Genomic DNA, 22,292 nt, shown 5'->3' with positions numbered 1-22,292 from the left:
GGCTGTAAATTGGAGCCTCACTGATTTAATGGTTGACCTGTAAAAAACAGACATATTTTGTATTCTATTGATAGTTTTTTGTATAGGACAGGGACTAAACATTGACACACCATGTTAAAGCCCTATGAGACAAATTGTGATTTGTGAATATGGGCTATACAAATAAAATTTGATTGATTGATTGACACTACACACATACTGAACGACAACATTAATATATCACATTCAACAACATGTAAGATACCAAAACAGTTAAATAAAGTGAAAAACAGTCGAACAATAAACAAACAAACACAACTATAACAAATGTATCCATAACAAATTGTATCTTTTATTATCATTAATATCATTATTAAATTATTAAATATGTGCTTTTATGTGTATATTTTATATTAAAACATTTATTTTCTTCATTCAATTTATGGTGGTCAGGGTGGTCTGCAGCTACAACTGTAACAAAGATGCACATATATAAGTTGCACATTCATTTTGATATTTAAAGGCTATGGAGCGAACACAGTGGGTGTTTGTTGTATTTATACATGTTGACATGATCTTCACTCTGTGATATTACAGTTCTGTATGTTACTGGAGCCTGAACAGTATCTATAAGCAGAGGTGTGTTTATGACTCTGGAACCATGTGACTGATTTATCTCCAATGTTTCATAGACAGAACAGAACAACTCATGAATGTTTTCCTGCAGAATAAATGTGGAAACCCGGTTAGAACTGAACATGGGAGTAAATTACGCACTGGACCACGACATCATAAACAGCTGCTATCTGACCCGAAGTAAGTTACCCTGAGGTGATTGATGATGATATCATACATTATTGACTCTGTAGATATTGGCATTCCTATCAGCCTTTAAAATCCAATAATGTAACCGAGTATCAGTGCATCACAGTCCCCACACACACCTCTCCATGCAGGACGAATTCTGTGCTTCTGTTTATGAGGCTGTTTGTGTTGCAGCTCTTTCTCCACAGCTTCCTCGCTCCCTTCATGATGTCCCTGCATCTCCTCCACCTCCTCCGCCCTTCTCTACCTCCATCTCTGTCCTCCCTCCATCCCACCTCCTTGTTACCACCATCCACCTTCTTCCTCTCCCACCGCTGTTTCATTTTCATTCTTATTCTCCAATGCCTTAATGTCCTGATCAAGCCACCCTACGGGAAAAACGCATTTGTGCACTGTGTTCCCGCCGATGACTCACATGAGCGGACAGACAACTGCACACAAGCGACTACACACACACACACCAACACAACCACAAAGCCCCTATCTTTCATAACATAGCAAGGGACTCCCCGTGGAACGCTGATGGGTGGATTATTGGTTGCGGAAGAGGTGAGTCACCACAGTTCATAAAAATATAATGCTCGCACTACACACATGAACATCGTAATGTACTTTTCTAAAATGGCTTTGTATACACTTCTGGGCTGAAAATAGATCTGCTTCCTGGAGAGTTTCCCTGCGGATTGTACAAATACTGTGGATTTTGGGAAACCCCAGGGAGGAAGAATTCAAAAAATCCTGTGACACAGACGTCTTCTACCCGCTGAGTTGTTTCTTATTTTATTAATGAATAAATTAATAAGTGAAAGCTATGTATTGTTCATGCTCCATTGTGTATGATGTAGGGGGCAGCATGGGCAGGAATGGAATATAATTAAAATTATGTTTTCATTTTTGTATGATGAAACTAAGTTAGATTTTTTGTTGAACAGACACTAGTGTGATCAGAACGACTTAAAATGACAGAAAACATCTTATAGATAAGTTCACTTTAGTTTGGTCCATGTCGCATCCACTTACATGGACGAGGTGGGTTTCATACTGCAGCCAGCCACCAGGGGGTGATCAACACACTTTGGCTCTACTTTTGGGGAGATGTCATGTCATCCATCTTTACATAAAGTCTGTGGTTGGTTGCAATGTGCCACTTCACCTCCAGATTCCAAAGCCTGATACCAGTTTTTTGCATTCGCCTTTCTCAGTGTGCACGAGTGTGCATGAGTGTGCATGAGTGTGCATGAGTGTGCATGTCACCCATAAGCTAATATTGTTAAAGTATTACCTGGGGCACGGGAACACGGGAAGACTGAAATCGCTCCTGGCTCCTCCTCTGTCCTCCTTCATTACACAAGTATAAAATCACTACTTTATTGATTGACTCTTTAACCTTTGCTTCATTTGATCTCTAACGTTGTTATCTGTCCATGTCTCTGTTTTCCTCTTCAATTTTCTGTCCTTTTTTCTCATCCTTCACCGCCTCCCACTTTATGGACCCATGACGACTACAAATTGTCATTTCTCTCCTTCTGCCTTCTGCTCTTTCTCATCTCGCTAATATCCTTTTTTCCCCTTAATTGACCATTTTTCTTCCTCCGTCTCCCCCTCGTAGATTTACAGTTACAATAGCTGCTGAGGCGACACCCTGTGCTACCTTGCTGTGAACTCTCTCTGTCTGCCGTGAGAGACTCACTTCATTTCTATTTCAGGTCCTCACGCCGCAGGAGAGGCATTTTCTCCATTATGAGGTCGTCTTTCACTCAAAAATCAAGAATAATGTTGACAAACGAGAAGCCTGGAAGTTTACAGCTACACAAGACGTGATGATGAGCCTAATCTAGAAACATAAAGTCTGTTCAAATGCACTGAAGCGATGAGAAAATGTGTAAAACACTTATTAAACTGCAGTGATTATGTGCGTTAAATGAATTTACGACATCGCCTCAGATGACTCCTGATGCTAAAAGCCTGTTTAATGGATGAATCGCATCTATTAGTTGTCACCATTCTGCAGTTAATTACAAACATGTCGACTCTGCTGCCAACAAGACAAAATAAAATGTGCATTTTAGATGTCAGCCGACTAATCTTGTATGATTTACATAAAGCTGGAGCATTCATGTTTGCTGTGATGTTTACATGCTGTGAGCGGAGAGGCCACTGAATGTAATATGGTGTTTTGTGAACTGCTTTTACGCTTTTCACAGCAGATGGCAATGAAGGGCACATCTGCGGGCACTTCTGCTGATTTATTTCTTATGGTTCTTGTGTGTGTGTGTGTGTGTGTGTGTTTGTGCACATGTGTACGTGCATTTTTATGTGTCTGGTTTTTTTCCTCGTGCATTTACGTCATCTTCCAGAGATCGCTGCATGAATTCCAGCCCGACCTCAGGATGGCGAGGGCAGGTTGGGATGGCGAGGAGAGCCACGGAATACCCGAGAGAGAGCGAGTGAGTCACACCGTGACAGATAAAGAAAGACACAGAAGATAGAGTGTTAGTAGCCAGTAAGCGAGGGAGATAGGGGGTCCAAGAAAAGGAGAGGAGAGGGAAGGGAGGTGCAGAGGAACTGAGGACAGTGGACGGAAATAAGCGCAATACTCTTGGGGGGTGGAAGAAGGAGAAGGAGAGAGACAGTGACAGGTAGCTGTTATGTCAATCTGAAGAGGACACGTCTTCTGTGTGACCTTTTCACATGAATTCACACCCCTCCACCCTCCTGCATCCAAGTTTGAAAAAAAAATAAACTGCCCTCGTTGCTCCCCCTAGCTCTAATTTCATATTTTACACCACTTTTCTCACATAAATACTGGTGAGAAAAGGTGACAGCTCTGACCTCTTCTGCTGCTGCTCTCCACCGGTTATTTAACGTGGGAATTTAGTGATTTAATGCTGATTAAACTGTTCAACTGCTGCAAACTGCCCTGGATAAAAAATCATCAATCTGCATTTGCCAAAGACAGATAAGATAATTAATGGCCTGGTCACACATTAGCAAAAAGGCGAGTGCAGCGAATCCAGCGTGTTTTCGTGTGGAGTTCAAGTTTGGTGAACTTTGACCTGCATTGTTCACTTAGCGCTCATATGTGTGTGACGTACTAAAATGTTGACCCACACACTCAGCCACACTGCCCCCTACTGGGCTTTGGAAGTATTTAGCAATTCATCAAAATATGTATTCTTTTATTTCTGGGGTGGAAAAAAATCGAAATTAAATTAATATATTAAAATATGTCCAATAAAGTATGATATCTACTGTTGTTATTCAGATTCTAATGCTGCAGGATTATGGCCAAAAATGGTAATCAAGGTTATTTTGAGCAATATCAAGATCACAGCTATTTATGATGATTATTCTTCAATGTTGTGCTACAGTCCTGCTAATGTATAAATGTGGGTGTGGGCCTTGGACGATTTGTTAAATTTCCAGGGGGCCTCAATCCTCTGAAGTCTCTTTTGTCTACAAAAACCAGGGACATCTTACCCCAATCTTGCAGCTCAGTGTTTAACCCTCTCATCGGCTTCAGTCCTTTTATGAGTCCCTTCTCTCTCCCTGTGTTTTTTCGTGTTTCCTCTGAGTCCCTCCGTCTATTTCCCCCACGTCTAAAGACACGAATGCATCGCAGACATAAGGAATAGTGTTGGGCTTTGTCTCAGACCCCAGCAGTTGTCACAAAGCTGCAGTCGGTCCTCAGGCGCTGCACTGCGGCTGTCATATGCTGATGATGGATTCTCTCGTGGGAGTAAATTAAGTATTTTTGCAGAATACTGAGATTCATTGTTTCTTATCATGTTTAATGTCACTGTTGCTGTTTGTTGCACGATCACATTCAGATCAGGAGCCTGATAACTTGAAGCATTTTGATGATTAAACACAGATTGTAATGCTTCTGGCTGACGACATCCATATGGTCACCATGGTATTAATGCTATCACCCCATTGTTCAGTATCTTTAAAACTTTGCCACCAGCGTCTCAACTGGGCTCATGTGTTTTCAGCTTGTGCCAAATGAATGTCATCAGATCGGTCTTGCATGTGACTACATCATCCTCATGTGTTTCCTCACATGTAAGACTCATATAATGAAGAACCAATGGCTGCCTGCTGCCGACCACTGGATCAGTGTCTAAAAAACTACTTAGTGGAATCATCCAGCAGTAAAAAATCTAGACGGATGGGTTTAGCAATGCTGCCCTCTGTGAGACAAACTCTGCAATCACAACTTTTGATATCAATGAAATAACACGTACAAATAACATAGGAGATTGAAAAACACTGATAATTTGTTTTAAATTTAAATTTGTATTATCTGTAAAGCTGACAGCAGAGGTGATGACAATGTTGCTAGTACTTTTGATAGCTTTGGTAAAATGTTTGTTTGTCTTCATAATATTTAAGATAAGATAAGATAAGATAAGATGAGATAAGATTAGATAAGATAAAACTATCTATCTAAATGGGTCTATAAGGGATGGCTCACGTCTTTAACTAGTCCCAATGTAAAAAATATATATATAAAAAAAATAATAACAAAAGATCAAACGACTTAGTGATTGGTAACAAAAGGAAAATACAAAGTACACAATATAATACACAAACACGCATATACAAAAAATAAATAAATAAACCAAACAGACGCAAACACGAAGAAAAAACTTATAAACACACAAGTGGTAAATATGGATTTAAAGTATAGTTTGTAGAAAGATGGGGCTTTTTTAAGTTTCAGATATTTGTCGTACAGTATGATCTCGATCAAATATGCCGGAAATATTTTTTTTTTTAAGTTTAGGAAACAATGCTTGGGCTGTAAATATTGTGAAAAGATAATCATCAATTGTTTTTATTCCTACATTTTTAAACCAAATATTATTGTTTTCATATTATTATTATCATTATAGAATTTGGACAGTTTGACAGTTCTGTTCACAGCTGCCACTCCCGCGATAAGTCAAAGTCTCGCGATAACACGTGAGTCTGACTCGATTTAAACTGGAGGGAGTTCACACCGGTGCAGTGTGAGATCAAGCTAACAGGCTAACAGGCTAACAGAGGTGAGATAACTTCATCTTCATCTCAACCTGCTCCTCCTCCTCCTCTTCACTAACCCTCAGCTCTGAGGTGGGGACTCGAACACAACACGCGAGCCCCATGCTAACCACATGTTAGCTTGTTGTGTTGTTGTTAGCTTGTTAGCCTTCCCTTCTGAGTTCGCTGCAGACGCTCACACTCTGGATTTAAACTCCCGGAAGTTCGTGTAATAACAACGATGCTAAAACAACAGTTGAACACACACGGACACGAACGAGAAGCTGCCTGAATGATGTGATAACAACTGAACTAAGCGGCTGGATGTTAGCTGCTGTTTTTAGCTGTTAGCTTCAGCTGTCTCTCATTGAACGTTATCTGTTGTTGTTGTTGTGGTGGTGGTCTGGTGAATCTGACGTGGGGCAACACATCACATGAGTTAAAGACAGGGCTTTTAAATTCAAGGTGAACTTTATCACATGGGTCGACATCGATAATCATCACGACACATGTCAAATTATTGTTTATATTAAGTTTAAAGACTGAGTTTAGTTCCTTAGTGAAGTTTGTGGTTTTAAACTGTTTATCAGCAACCACTTGATAAACAGCAAAACATTTTATTATTCTGAGGTGGATCAGTTAAGTGTTACACCTCCTCACTCATAATATTGATATGTTGAACCTTTATTCTCTTGCTATTGATGAAAATGATGCTGTGATAATTATTGATATTGTTTTATTGCCCAGCCCTGTGTGTAACCGTGTTAGCCACTTGGAATTAGTTATTGTAGAAATGATCTTAAACTTGTTATGGTCTGGTGTTGTTATTTATTGTTTGTTGATGTTATTTGTTATGATCACAGTGACTGGTAACGTTGGGTCACGCACGTACGGGTGGTCCTAACTTATAGTTAAAGACAAGCTCACCTGTATGTGGTGAGATACATTTTTTTGTTGGCCACACTTTGCTGATCACTGTGATTATTTTGCTTATATTCATGCGCTTTAAAAATACATTCAGTTATAAAGTTTTTAAATATAAAGGGCCCATTCGAGGGTAAAGTAAACAACAAATTGTACAATTTAGATGAAACACACTAGAATCTTACACACTGGACGTTTTAACGAGACAAAGTATCTCAGGCTTGACCTCGGCCTCAGTAACATCATCATTGTATCTTCTGAGTGAATATCTACGTTTTGTTTGCATCACTGTAACTTTACTGTGTCTTGCTCTTACTCTGAACCTTCTCTACGTGCACAGTAACCACCAGCGACTCTCACAATGGATCTCGAAGACGACACCACAGTGTTAACGACCTTGAAGTCCTTCAATTCCTTCATCAGCTGCCCTGAACATCCCCCGAGGCTGTCGGATCGCCCAGCGGGGAGCGGGATCCTGCAGAGTCAGTACAAACGCAGCATGGAGGTATACCAGAACTGACAGCATCATCCGTACGCCGTGTGGAGGCAGTATTAACATGCAACCTCTGCACCGACTGACTTCTCTTCCCCTTGCAGCTTTTGGAAGCGGCAGAGAGGGTTCACTCAAAGAATCGCTACCGTCAGTTGGACCAGGAGAAGAAGCAGATGGAGCTGAGTCACAAGCGAGCTCGATTTGAACTGGAGAAGGTTGCTTCTGACAGTGCACGAGACCATGAGGTGCAGGTCACACATCCTTACATGAGTATATAAGACCAATGCATATAGAGTGAATCAGAATACAGGATTCTTTTCACACACTGTTACCCAGGAAAAAAAGGGTTTCCTGCAGGTTCTTAAAAAATCGAAATAACAAACTAAGCCTTAGAATTAGGTCTTGAATATGGTTTGGAAGGTCTTAATTATGATAAAGCTCATTTAAAGCTACTTCCATCGTGGTTTAAAATCGGAACTATTTTTTTAAGAGAGGTTTTGTTTGCATAGTTTGTACTGTCTCCATGTTTTGTAGTTTTTTCTCGATGATACAGATTAGTTTGCTGTAATAAAGCTACAAACAAGACCAACATGGAACTGATAGCTGTCTATCGCCCTGGGCAGAATGAATCTCAAATCACTTGCTTGGCTGTGGGAGGGCTTATGGACACCTACTGTCTGCTTGTAGCCTTAGAGACAGAATGGCTTTTTGGGCTATTTTAACTTGACTACTTTACATTATCTTCAGTAAAAGGGAAGTGTAAGTGATTCTGGGACTCTTGATATATATCTGTCATATTTGATATAGGTCTTGAATTATGGTCTTAAAATGTCTTATATTTAACTTACTGAAACTGGCAGTAACTCTGCATGAACTGCAAGCGTCAGAGCAGAAATTGTGATAAACACCTTTCTCTAACTCTTACATTAAAGCATGAGGTTGACCGGAACCAGGACCTCTTGGGGCGAATTAAGAAGTTGGAGGAAAGAGAGATTGATGCAGCCAAGAACCTATCCGAACAAGTGGAAGCAAATCGCTCTGTCCGTAAGAACCTGGAGGGCCTGAACAAGAAGCTGGAGGAGCGAGATTCTAGACTCAACACTGCCAACCAGGTAAACACACGCACAGACTCACACTTACTTTGCTACTTTGGTCACGTCTGTTATCTTATGTCGGCTCACTTCTGTAATCTGTTCCCAGGCCATCAGCTCTTTGAAGGATGAGATCAGAGAGCTGAAGCAGAAGAATCAAAACAAAGACTCAACAATTTCTACTCAAACCCTGGAAAACCAGGAACTTCAAGAACAGCTGGATTTACAGCGCAGGTAAAGATGCATAGAGAGACGACCACTCACCGAGCTTTGTTTCATGCCAGTGCTCAGTGAGCTGCGCTGCATAAGATTAATATTGACCAAGCACTCTTATCTGATTGCTTCTATAATCAGGAAGTATCAGGAAGTCTCTCAGCTTTGCCAAAGTCTCCAAGCTGCCGAGTCCTCTTGCTCAGAGCACATCATCAAGATTAAGGTACGCAGTGACACACGAGTGCTTCCCCTGTGATGGATTTGTAGCCGCGGAAGCAAATCATGCTTGAAAATGTTTTTCTTTTTATCTGCACACCTGAGAGGTTTCTTTTATGTGTAACAAAAATGCAAAGAATATTTTGCGGTGTCATGAATATTTATGTACTGTTGTCCTTGATTTTGGACAAGTTCCTGACTTCTCTCCTCACTTGTGGCAGGAGCTGGAGAGACGTCTCACCTTCCAGGAGCAAGACATTGCGATTGTGAAGACTGTAAAGCTGGAGGTGGCCAGGCTTCCAGATATGGAGAAGGAGCTGAAGCGCCTCAGAGAAGATAATGCCTTTCTCAGGTGGAATCCATGTTTAAATCTTTAATGCCTTCCACAAAGATACAGTTTTCAAGGACTGCTGGCCAGTGCAATCCTCCAGTGCTCAACATTTTTGTGTGGTTTAGGATTAATGTTTTCACCGTGCGTATACAAGCAATGTGAAAAGATGACTAAGAAGAGTATGTAAGAAACGACATGACAGATCAAATGCAGAATTACAAAAGCTGTGTTTCTCTCCGTTTGTACAAACCTGCTTTCAGAAAAAGGTCATTTTCAGATGAATTAGACAAAACTAACACTGATTTCCTCTGTGACCTTTATCACTGAAGGACATTTGATCTGCCTCTAGAGAGACACTGCGATCTGAGGATGTGGAGTGATCCCATTAATGCAATATATTTTATTCCTTTCTACACTTCCCTGCTTTGATTATGTACATGAATTATCTACATGTGCACAGATACAGTCACTGTGATCTCACTTAATCTGAAATCGTATTTTAAAATTGTCGCCAGGCAATCACAAGCACTCAATTCCTACATCTGACGCTGAATCCCAAACTTTGAAGTCAGTTTTGTCTTTGGTGTGTTCACTCTGTGAAGGGAGAGCAGGGAGAACTGCAGCCTGCTGAAAGAGGAGGTGGAGGGGCTGAGGAGGAAGCTGGAGAGGATGGAGAAAACTAAAGAAGAGCTTGTCAATGTGGAACTGGACAAAGAGGTAACTTGTGTGTGGCTGTGAGATTGCATTGTGCATTTCACTTTGTGCCCATACCCATTTACTTATACTCCAGACTTTTGGGATAATATTAGCTGACTCTTCATCTATTTTTGTTATTAGCAGATTGTCTTTAATGGGTTAAGCTTATATTTAGTATTTTTCACTGACCTTTTTTAAATTCAAGTTTGAACAGTCTTTGCTGTGTCTACTTTCTTTAAACAAAAGTTCAGATGTCATGTAACCTGATGTTTCATTCCATTCTTAGCGACTGGCTGAGAAGCTTCACGCCTGGGAAAACCTGGGACAATCTACTGGACTCAACATAAGGTGGGACATCATATGTCTGAGTGTGTGACTGTATGGGAGGTGGACGAGTGTATATTTTCCAAAGTGCCACTCGGTGGCGCTGTTGTCACATCAAATGAATGTGTGTCGTCTCTGTGGAAGGATTCCACCAGCGTGTGTAGGTGTGTGTGTGTCTGTTTTGTACCTGCTAATGTGTGCGCTGAGTGTGTCTCAAAGCATCCAGTCAAAAGTAATGAGAGAATGATTGCATGTTTCCTTGTGAGCAGTGGAGCAGATCTGGCAGATTATACAAACTGCAGCCTTGTCCACTGCATGCATGCATGGATGCATGCATTCACACACACACATCATTTTCTCTATGATTAAGTCTGGCTGTGATGTTTACAGAATTTTAAATGGAACACACAGCGTGCGTGCGTGCGTGCGTTTGTGTTTGTGTGTGTGTGTGTGTGTGTGTGTTTAAAATGTGTTTGACTTTCCTACAGGGCAGAAAGAGGAAGGTAGACAGTATTCTGTAAATTATGGAATAAAATCAAATCTTTCCTCATGCAAGACTTCATTTTAGTCTTATGTAATGCGTTATGGGACCTGACAGAATTTGTTAAATTTACAGTTATCAAAAGACCTGAGAGGATCACAGGCATCCTAATACTAACCTTTTATATAATATAATATATGAGTGGGGCTGTCCATCATCTCGCTGTCGTTCTGGGTAGATTGAGTTGAAATTTGAAATCATTCTTAAATGTCAGGTAGTCAGACTGCCGTGTCATTGGCTGGTGGGAGCTGGTGATTCAGAAAAACAACCAAACTGGTTCACACAAAACAAGCAGCTATATGTGTGATCTTTCAAAGTAAAGGTTAAAGTAAAGGTTAATGCAAGGTTAATTAACATCTAGAAGCTCGTCAAAGGTGTTTTTACTTAATTAACATCATTTTCTCAAAGATATAATATGGAACAATTCAAACCCAGAGAAATCCCTTGAATTTTATTCAAGGTAATAGAATGTTTAATTTCACCTTTTTAATTGCGTCATATCAGCTTTACCCTTAACTTTGACCACATCTGTTATAACGTTGAGGGCAAATGACACAGTTACCCAGTGGGCTGTCTGTTCCCTCCACTGTTTGTATTGGCCACTGGTGATGGATCGTGATTGTTCATTGCTGTTCGCTATGTAAGCGATATATATTTTTTCTTTTCCGTGAACGTTGTTTGTGCCGAAATCGCAACTGGTAGATTTTTATCTGCAATGGTGGCGAAGCGACATCTCCCATGATTCCACGCTGCTTCACGATGTCATCAAACTAGGAGAGACCCCCAACGGCTGAAGTAACATAATGTACATTCCGTTATAAGGTGGTTTTATTTTTCCTGGCAGGTAACTGTGATGCAGAGGAGAAACTGCAACTTCATCGTACTTTACTTTTGATTGAATTTACATATTTTAGCTTTTTCTATTACCAACCATTTTGTGGTGGTCATTAGTGTTGAGAAAATAATCTCCACAGTGGAGCAGTTGTTAATGAGGTGGAAACACATGTGGTGCTCCAGTTGAGGAGTCTGTCTCATGCAGACCCAGAATTCGATGCTGTGTTGACAGAGGAAAATAACTTTTGGACAGAAGTTCACCCGGTCCAACAACAATCAATGTGGCTCCCCGGTGGAGCAGACGAGCCTCACAGCCGCAGCTCGGGTCTGCCAGCAGTTGGCTGGTTGCTGGTGTTTGTTTCCTTTCCTTCTGTTTCACAGTCTGATAACATTGTGCTTGTTTGTGTGTGTACCCATGTGGTTGACAATTGAAATTGGTCAGAAAACAGAATGAAAATATTTTCTTAAAATTAAGCTGTTCTGCGGAACAATGTTGCAGGGGACAATATGTGGAGGGATTTTCTGGGAATGTGTTTCCTTCTCGCAAATGTTTTCACCGGCTAAAGACCGAAATGAGATGGTTTGGTCCGTTTGTGTCCATGAGTTCATCTCTGCTGGAGGAATAGTTTTAATGCAAAGATGGAGCTAATTAGGATCATACCAGCAAGTTCATGCAGTGGAAAACAGTTTGAGGTGTTTGTGTGTTATGATTCTGTTTCTGTTTTTCCTAATCAGCTCCCACATTTCTCTAATTAATACAACTTGTCTAGCATTTTGGAAAAAACATGGTATACATATATATTATATTTTAACAATTTATCTTTTATTAAAATATCTTTATCTTTCTGCCGGGGAGTCATGGTCTAGATGGGCTGCACTGAAATGCAGCAATGATTTCTGGGTAATAAAAACCACATGAAAACAAATCAAATCAAATTTGGGATTATGTTTTGCACAATCAATCCAATAATCAACAATAATTAACATATTTATAGATAATGATTATTACTTGCAGCCCCCCAACTAATTATGATCTCTATAGTATAATTTCAGCACAATTGTCTATTATGTGATTTATTTGATATATATAAATATTAACATTATATCTAACAAGAGATTTGCTCACAGGTGTTTTCAGACCTTTAAGTTTCAAATGAACAAACGGTCCCTTGTTTGTCTGAAAACAAGCAGCAGGAGGAGGAGTTGGGGTTTGTTCGGTTTCTCATGTGTCTGATCACCAATTTTTGTCCAGAGTTGAACCAACAACAGTTTAACAAGACTCTGGAGTAAACTGCTGTTAGAACCACTTCCCTCTACTCACTTAAGTCTACGTGCTCAGAACTGGACTCGCAGCAGCCGTGCACTACCCCTGACAGCCCATTTACTCTACACAGCACCGCACCTTGTGGTTGTTTAAGACGTCTCACCAAACAATATACACAACCTGTTATTTCCAACGCCAGCCAACAGAGATGTCTGGTTCATGGTCTGTGCAAAAAAACCCCAGCAGAACACAGAAAACCCATCCTCTCGTATAAGCTAAGGAGAAGGCTAATCCCTCTGTGCTCAGGGCAATTACCTACTTTGGCTACTGCAGTTATTCCATCCTATGATTCATGAAGTCATATTTTAATCATGAGATTATTTCCACACCTCAGGCTCCACCTAGCTAAACGGAAGTGGTGATAAATCCACGCCACCCAAATTTTCACACGGCACTCTCTGGGTTTTCCAACCCCGACGTTCACCTTGACTGCTCAGCCGTTTCCTCCCCCTATTCCTAATTTGTCATATGAGTCAGCAAACTGCCGAATGTTGGAGCAGAATACCGCCTCAGCTCTCAGGACACCACCGACTGTCTCTGACTGGAAGCTGAAGATTGGTCAGACGCTTCATTTATTTACTGTCATACATACTTTATTTTTCACTTGTTGCAATAACTTCATCACGTCGAGCTGCATCGTTTTTACGTCCACGGAGGATGTGTTCACCCTTTTCTGTCTGTTGGCTTATTTTTCAGCATTAAACAAAAATACTGGGCAGATTTTGCATCGAACTTTGTAAAAGGAAAACTTTGCTGCAGTTTCAGGAATTTTTTTTATCACTTTCTTATCTTTTTTATATCTCACAGATGCCTGTTTTTTTTTTTACATTTTCACCAATTTCCCAGGGAATAATTCATGGATCTTGTTGAAAAAATTCAAAGATTAGTAGCGAATAACTGATATGTCTATCTATTTCTTTTTAGTGTAGCTTTATTCTCATGTGTGTTTTTTTAATGTTGTGAATAAATACCGTTCTTGGTCATTATAATTTGACTGTTTTTTATCAACCTATCATTCTTCTGCAATATAGATTATGATTGATCTGCGTTGTTAAGAGGCTGGGTTGAATTTAAGGGGACTGGGGGGCCTTGGTGGAGGAGTGTGCTCTAACGGGTGCCGTTCTAGTTTAGGTGTTAAATTGACTGCATTGCATCTCTGAGTGCTTTTCTGGTCTAAATAACACTCAATGTGCTTTACAACGCAAGTCACATTCAGCTATTCACACACATTCATTCATTGCTTCTATATATGGCTCTCCACTATCGTACGTCCTGCAGCCGTGCGCTTCAGTCTCTCACCTCAGGACACTTGACATGCAGACTGTAGAAGCCGGGGACTAAACAGGAGCTTAACGCATCACTGTTTCTCAATAGATGAGCAGAAAACTGCACTTTATTTTAGGTTCCACACGGGATTGAGCGTTTGGAGGTCATGTGGCGCTTCTCTGTCAGAGTACGTGACCCTCTGCGTTGTCGCCTTCCGTTTGTGTGTTTTGTAATCTTTCAATCTCTCCCATGGAGTGAGTTTGTTTTGTGGAACTGTGACCAGTATTTAGCTCATTATCCTCCCTTCATCTCTCCCTCTGCTGCTCATGTTATTTTATTTCCCAGCTCCCCACTGGCCAACTAACAAAAGGATATGGAAACGCTGTCATTTTCTGTTATTCTCTCGCCTTCCTCTGATGTATAGATCGTGTGTGTGTGTGTGTGTGTGTGTGTGTGTGTGTGTGTGTGTGTGTGTGTGTGTGTGTGTGTGTGTGTGTGTGTGTGTGTGTGTGTGTGTGTGTGTGTGTGTGTGTGTGTGTGTGTGTGTGTGTGTGTGTGTGTGTGTGTTTTCGTACATGTGTATACTGACTCTTCTGTGTTGTGTTGTGTCTGTCGTAGGAAACCAGACGATCTTTCCAGGGAGGTGATTCAGATCCAGCAGAGAGAAATTGCTCTGAAAGAGCAGAACTACACACTCAACAGCCGGTAAAACACACACACTCGTCCTCTCTCTGCCTTCAACCCTTTTCCTCTAATCCTGTGTGCCTGTATGCTTCTCCCCCCCCTCCATATATCTATTGGAGCGTATCTCTGAGAAGTCCTTAATTGTCACAAAGTTAATTAAACTGGTCCTGATTCTGATAGCACTCCCGACAGTAACCACTGGTGTGTGAGTATGTATGTGTGAGAGTGAGGGAATTCGCTAATTAAACTTGTCCTGTTTAGGAAGAGGTGATGTCTGTAGGGAGATCTGCCCGCGTGCTCGCGTATATTCCTGCTGCAGCTAAGAAAGCTTTCATTAGCTAACAAGCGTCTCTTTTCTGCCGAGCGTATTGGGCTCATTATGAAATATTAGAAACAGCAGAATGGGAGACGGGCGGGCACGGGAGGGGATGGAGAAGGGAGCCTGTGCTGTAATTATTGTCCCCTGGTATAATTATTGTCCTATTGATCAGACTTGGCAAAATCACTGCTGCAAATAATTTTTGACCACTTAGTGGAGGAATTATTTGGTGTTGGGAAGGTAACTTGTCTGTTGGGGAGTATTACACAAAATTTGAATTGCTTTTCACAGATTGTCTGAACATTAAGCACTAATCAGCCTCTTCGCTCCCTCGTTATGAATCTGCACACACACTCAGTCTCTTGCTTTCCACCACAGACTGTAAATATACATTTCCACTTCCTCCTGTTGTAAATTGTAAGAATTAAGGTAAAATATCTTGCATACATGTGCCGTCGTTTTGGAGCTGTGCCAATTCAGCTGTTATGTTCACCCTGTTTTTATAGCATCAAGTATCAAATTAAAACCACTGACGTGTAATTTGATGAAAAACTGTTTTTCTTTTTGACCCATCCATCCATCTCGGAGCCCATCGGCTGTCATCTTAGAACTAACTAGCTATTACTTTGGGGCTGTTCATTATTAACAGTCTGACTTGTTTCTCCACACAAAACGCAAACAGCAAAACTTTTTTGCTTGTGTTTTAGGTCCAGACAACATTTTGGCTTTTCGCTATAAATCCTATGTACATTTGAATGCAGATAAATTAATAAGCCAATAGCTGAATGCATTTTGATCGATGTGTTCAGCCTCTCTCACTCTCCACCTGGCCATGTACCTGCGAGCAACCAAAGCCTGCTCAAACGAGATTGGTCAAAGTAGAAACCATAACCTGCAGCCTTCCACCAGGGGGCGAACCAGATAATTTTGCATCGCTCGGGAGCTGTCATGTTGTCCATATTTATATACACTCTGTTTTTTTAATGTATCCCTGTCTGTCAGTGTGAGGAGTGTGGAGCGCTTGCAGGCGGAGCTCCGTGCTGAGATGTCCCAGCAGCGCAGCAAAACTCTGGAGGAGCAGAAGAAGAGGGAGACCCAGGACGCTCTGGTCCGTCGGCTCCAGAAGAGAATACTGTTACTAACAAAGGTGCCTGACCATCAAACACACAAAAACACACACACACACATCAGCTGCTCGCACTGTCCCTTCACGACACAACCCTTTTCAGAGTTTCACTTCAAACACTCGGCCAGACACTCGACTCTCAAGGCCAGTGCAGAATTAATGATCTTCCCTTTACCCCTCTGTGATTGGTTGATGAATGACATGTGACTGCTGTAGCTGTCTCTCTTGCCCACCCCCCCCCCGCTTGACCTCCCTGCAATATTGATTTCTCGGTGTGTGTAATTCCCTAGGTCAACATGCCCAGTCTCTTAGTACACAAATCACACTTGGACACACACACACTCAGCCACCACTATAACTAAGTACAGCTGGAAATATGACTTGGCCTGAGATTGCTTTGGCAGAGGCTGCAGTCGACCATCTGCACTTTACCAGGCAGTCAGAGTGTGGGAATAATTGTTGTTTGTATTTATCCAGTCACAATGTATTTGAAGGATTATCCATTTCAGTTGTTTATGAATTCTTTGCTTTTTAAAACATTGACTTGAATTTGCCCAGGAACGATTGTTGGAGCATCTTGTTTCTCACTGGCCACACATTCCTAAAGTTATATTAAACTAACTGAATATTGTTTGAATACACTGACGCTTCTCACCCAACCATTGCTTCAGCTGCCCGAGTATGTTTTGTCTTTTATTTATCATTTTTATTCTTGCTCCTTTTGTATATCTCTAAGAAACCTACAGCAAACTAATGGATATTGCAAAGCCACATCCAGTCAATTTTACAATTTATTATCATTATGTACCAAATGTAGCCGGCTATCAATAGTGATGCCTTCTGTCTGAAGTAAAATAAAAGCTATGCAATAACAAAAACTGAATTAATTTGGTGCTCAGACCCTAACGGGAAATAAAACCGAGGAAAGCACAATGGCACTCAGTGGAGCTCGTTTCTCCCCCAGCAGGCCCCTTTTATAAAACCACATTCAAATTTACCAGAGCCAGAATTTTATTTGGATCTACACTAAATTGTAAACACTCATAAATATCAGTCTCTTAAACCTGCCAGATTTTTTTTTTTTTCTCCATCAAGGTCCCTGAATTACTGTCTGAGAAACTCACTATCCCATAATTTAAAAAAGATCACCCCTGATCCAATCTGCACCAAACTTTAATGGGTTCTTTCCTGATCGATACCACATCCTTCCACCAGGTTTCGAGGTTAAGTATCCTTGACCTGCTTAAACACAAAAATGGATCAAAAACCCAATTAACAACTGGAATACTAGTGCACATGTAATCAGTCATAATTTCTGAAATATTCATCAAATATGAAATGTGTTTTTTTTTTTTTCCTTATCAATGAATGGTCGGCATGTTCAGTGGCTAACCGGAGTCGGAGAAGTTCTCTGTGTATCTCCTCCTCCTCCTATTTGACCAAATCCTCAGATTTGAAAAGCTTGAAACAGTGGAATATAAAGGTTTCATTTGAGAAATCACTATGGATTGTTTGTCAAAAACTCTCGTCAACACAGTAAGATTCATATATTTACATATCCCCCCCTTCGCCTGTGGGAAGTGACTGTAGCAACTCACTGGTTCACAAACCGGTGATGATTTAGTGCCTTGTTCAGCTGCACGTTGACAAAAGTTCTCACAGAAGTGGAGAGGAGAATCATTTTCATTTCACCCGCACTCCAGGATCTTCCAGCGTTTCCAGTGAAATGAATCCTCCCCACTCTGACACGAGGCTGTCTCCTTCATTCGACGGCTGCCCCACTCGGATGTTCTGTTCCTGACAGACTCGCTGATCCATTAGAGGCACAGTCGCATCTCCATGAACTCGATAAAAACAGCTGACATAAAAGCAATTTGAAAGAAAAAAAAAAATAGATGACGAAAGCTGTAATGATAGTTTTATCATCTCTGTCTTCCTGCTGCATGATTGTTTTCAAAATGAGAGTTTTATCAGAGAGGAGCTGACAGATTTTTGATTTAGATTGAGTGATTTTCATTGCACGTTAATAGACAGTAAATAGCCTGCAGTCCTGCTGTTTAGGAGAGGCAGCGAACGCGCACACACTGACCTCTAAACGTGTTTTTTTTACCTTTTCGTTTTTACCCCTGTTCCCTGCTCTGTTTTGCCTTTTTATCGTCTTCTCTCCTCTCCAAGGTTCTCACAAGGATACACACTCTCTAACGCAGCGGTGTAATGTTGCATGACAAATGAAGCCGCTGCAGCGCCAAAAGACATAACGTTGAATTAAGGTTGATTTGGATTTTAGTGTTTTTTTTAAGGCACCTGACTCAGTCATCCTAAAATGGATTATGTTGGTTTTGATCTGGCTAATCACAGGCGGGATCTGATTAGGGAAATCTCGGTTTGTTTTCTGATGCTACCTCATGAGCTAATCTGACAGAGCAATCGCAGCTCATTATTCATATCATTTTTACTTCCATGAATTACAAGGTGCTTTAGAATCATTCTAACCCACGCCGCACTACTTAGGAAACAATATACAGTTAATCACGGGGCATTTCTGGTCTCGTGTTTATTACCTGACTTGAACCTGAATGTCAAATTTCTCCAAGTTAGCCCCGTTTAACAAGTGACTACTGAGCTTTTCATAACCCTCACAATCCAAGGCCCCCCCTTCTCAGCAGCCCGGTTGTTTGCGAGGTGTTTATTAAAAGCCTGAGTGCCACAAAATGCGGACTTCTTAGCTCCATAATACAGAGAGTAGCCGTGCGGTGACGGGAGGGGAGGAGACGCATCGTTTCAACGGTCTTGACTGACGGGGAATTTGAATTAGCAAACGGGCTGTTTGCCAGTTTTTAAACAGATTAGATTGTTCTCATTTATTCTGTTACCTAGCAACCAGTCGCAGATTTACTGTGTAACACATGAATTAAATGTTGTAATTAATCCTTGGGTGTAGTCCCACTAGTTCTTCTGAGCAAAAAAATATATTAATATACATATTCTGCTCACTTCTTTTTTGGGGGCAACTAGTTGCAACTTCATTCATTCATGATTGAATGATTTTTCTCAGCAATATGAGACGTTCAAGAGTCTTTTCCTAGTTTTGATCAAATGCAGGATATGGTGTTTATGTGGAGCAGTGAGAAATCTGGGTTCTCATATCCTCGATAAATACAAGTATTTCAGTAGATGAAGATACGCAGCTGTGACTGGTGGGATCGGGTTGTCGTGATGAAAAGCAGATTTCTGTCTGAGTAGGGCATCCTTTCACTGGCTGTGTCCCAGTTGAACCGTTCATGAAGCCACGCCTGCGTAGGTAATTGGCAGTGGTCAGAAACGGCAATAAGATCTATGCATGCACCAGACGTTGACATGCTTCAGCACAAAAGTGGTCATATTTCAAAACCCCGATAACAACCGGGATACTAGTACACATATAAACGCAGTCATTGTCTGTTTTTTCCCTGTACCAGTTTTCTGGTCATCCTTCTTCCTCTTCGTAGCCACCGATTTCCCTCGTTCTCTCTTTTTTTGCCAGATAGAAAACATACTTGCCTTCGATAGCGCTGTCTAAGAAGTCTTACACCCTGGTGGTAGTGTGTGGGTCTGTCTCTTCCCCTTCTGCCATCTGCCTGCTACCATTTTACCTCCGAGCTAGAAACCTACATGCTGAAAATGACAAAGATTTGTGTTGTGCAATCACACAGTCGACTTGCACCCTTTTACTGATTTTTGTGGCATCTTCTTTGAAGGGACTTGGCCATTTCTTCTGCCCACATGCAAGTGGTCCACCAAAACAAGCCCCCCCCCCACTATCTTGCTGTGGCACCATTGCTGCATCATGGTCTTAGAAAAAAACACCAACAAGCCAGAATGTTTTTTCCCCCTATAGCAGAAAGATAATGGCTGCAGTCTTCTCCGGAGCTGACACAGCGCTGCGGAGGCTATGAGAGACGACTATCTAAGCAAGCAGACTTTTTTTTCACTCCGTGAGCCTGAATGACAGACGTATCATCCAGCTTCCCCACAGACTGCAGCACAAATTAAGAACTGGATTTTCAGATTAAAACAAAAAAACAACCTTTTATTTTTTTATTTTTTTTTACACTTGACACCACAAACAAATAATTTATAAAACTGCAGTCAGCTGAGTCTTCCGTCTCGCACAGCATTAAAATTTAAGTGATTGGAGTTATGGTCCTTGACTCGTGGTAAGCCTGCGTTCGAGAAGTGTCTCTCAGCTGAATCCATGTCTCCTCAGCAGAAGCTAAGTGCTTTAGATCACCATGGCAACCTCAGAGTGCAATTGGGCACAAACAGTTGATTTAGATCAGTTGATTTGACGACTTCTCTGATGTCTGAGGTTTAAATTTAACAATTTAACAGTTTTTACTGGAAAATGTCATTTTAGTTCAGTTTCAGTCAGGAGACAACCGGCAGTTAACTTCAGTTGGTGACCACACACACACACACACACACACACACACACACACACACACACACACACACACACACACACACACACACCATTTCGAGCCTGTTTTTGCGCGTGAGAATGTCAAACATAAAGACGCAGACCAACAAAGACTCGGGAGCTACTTGGAGATGTTGCGTCAGCGTGAGTGACATTTGTGAAGATGTCGACTTGAAGAGGTTTTGATCCTCCCTTCTTTAAGAGTACTAGCTACTTGGGAGTGTCGATGTACTGGGCAGATTACAGTGTCGAGGACATTCCAGTATCTCACATTATACAAGCTAGATAAAGAAGCATAATTTAGGCTTCATTTGCAAGATTTCTCTGTCACAATTTATTCTTTATCTTTAGTCTACAAGGACATTTGATGTTGATTTATTACATGAGGAGAAATACAAATGAGCGTGACCACAACAAGCTTCTCCTGTCAAAGCTTGGAAAAGAAATTCGCAGCTCCCTCACACTCTCTTATTTACATTTGCCTGTCATATAAACACAGCAAAGCACCAAACATAATACAAAGATAACACATCAAAGAGCTTTGATTCTCCCACTTTATTCACACACATCACATATTTCTTGACTAAATTCTGTAATCTCATGACTTACTTTCTTTTTGAAAATGTGTTTGCAAGTATGCAGTAGGAATAGGATTTTGTAGTGTTATGTTAATGTGTGTGTGTTTTGTGTTACAGGAGCGTGATGGAATGCGGGCGATACTGGAGTCTTATGACAGCGAGCTGGCGCCTACCGAGTATTCGCCTCAACTCAGCAAGCGACTCAGAGAGGCAGAGGACATACTGCAGAAGACACAGAGCCACAATGCAGAGATGGAGGTGCGTGTGCACACATCCATGACACAACACATGTATTCCCAGTGCTCTCGTTTGTCCTCCACTGAGACAAGTTTGTTATTAGAGAAATAAACTTGTATTTAATGATATATATTTGAGTTTATATCACTCATTTTCACACCTACACCAGCTTTTTGGTTGGACAAAATTTTGTTTCGTTGGTCTGGACCTTTCACACCTGTTAGTTTGGTTCACACTAAACTGAAAAAGAGTGAGAAGATCTGGATTAAACAAGGGTCGGTGTGAACGCGACCTCAGAGTCCCCGAAGTTTAGTCAGTTTGGAAACACGTTGTCGACTTTGCTCATAACTAATGGCTCAAGTGAACGAGTTGACAGTCACTGCACTGAAAACTGATGAAAGCCGCTCTTGTGAAGCACTGGGACATTACGAGCAACGCTGGAATGATGAGAAGAAGGCCGACGTGTCAGTGTTTGAAAATGAATGAGTAGCACACTTTGGTTGAAATATACTGGCACCTCTTTCTGATCTGCTCGCCTGCACCGGTTCTGTCAATACTGTAAATCAGTAGCACAACAAGTCATTTTTCATGCTTGTCTTTTGTATCGGTGCCTCCTTCCCTTCCTTCCTCCCTCCCTTCCTCACCCCTTGTGTTGTTTTGTCTGTTCAGGCCCAGCTGAGCAAAGCACAGGAAGAGACGATGACAATCAAACTGCAGCTACAAACGGTTAGTATATATGATCACACAACCCCCCACTCTTATAACTGGTAGTGCTTTAGTCTGTAATAAAACAGATGAATACATATG

The 22,292-nt window shown here is 41.2% G+C and overlaps 1 protein-coding gene across 1 annotated transcript in view; it reads left to right on the top strand.

Moving 5' to 3' along the window:
- The first annotated feature begins 5,766 nt into the window (after nucleotides 1-5,766).
- mad1l1 (mitotic arrest deficient 1 like 1) overlaps nucleotides 5,767-22,292 on the top strand; it is a 54,257-nt gene continuing 37,731 nt past the window's right edge. The window contains exons 1-13 of the mRNA XM_034599669.1: nucleotides 5,767-5,855; nucleotides 7,094-7,258; nucleotides 7,351-7,491; nucleotides 8,179-8,358; nucleotides 8,447-8,571; nucleotides 8,692-8,773; nucleotides 8,988-9,118; nucleotides 9,700-9,814; nucleotides 10,080-10,141; nucleotides 14,701-14,787; nucleotides 16,088-16,232; nucleotides 21,366-21,506; nucleotides 22,155-22,211. Coding sequence (XP_034455560.1) covers nucleotides 7,115-7,258; nucleotides 7,351-7,491; nucleotides 8,179-8,358; nucleotides 8,447-8,571; nucleotides 8,692-8,773; nucleotides 8,988-9,118; nucleotides 9,700-9,814; nucleotides 10,080-10,141; nucleotides 14,701-14,787; nucleotides 16,088-16,232; nucleotides 21,366-21,506; nucleotides 22,155-22,211 — 1,410 coding nt within the window. The 5' untranslated portion in view covers nucleotides 5,767-5,855; nucleotides 7,094-7,114. The remainder of the gene's footprint in view (nucleotides 5,856-7,093; nucleotides 7,259-7,350; nucleotides 7,492-8,178; nucleotides 8,359-8,446; nucleotides 8,572-8,691; nucleotides 8,774-8,987; nucleotides 9,119-9,699; nucleotides 9,815-10,079; nucleotides 10,142-14,700; nucleotides 14,788-16,087; nucleotides 16,233-21,365; nucleotides 21,507-22,154; nucleotides 22,212-22,292) is intronic.

Source organism: Hippoglossus hippoglossus, chromosome 1 (genome assembly GCF_009819705.1).
Source record: "Hippoglossus hippoglossus isolate fHipHip1 chromosome 1, fHipHip1.pri, whole genome shotgun sequence".
Taxonomy (NCBI): domain Eukaryota; kingdom Metazoa; phylum Chordata; class Actinopteri; order Pleuronectiformes; family Pleuronectidae; genus Hippoglossus; species Hippoglossus hippoglossus.
This window is presented reverse-complemented; position numbering and strand designations above follow the sequence as displayed.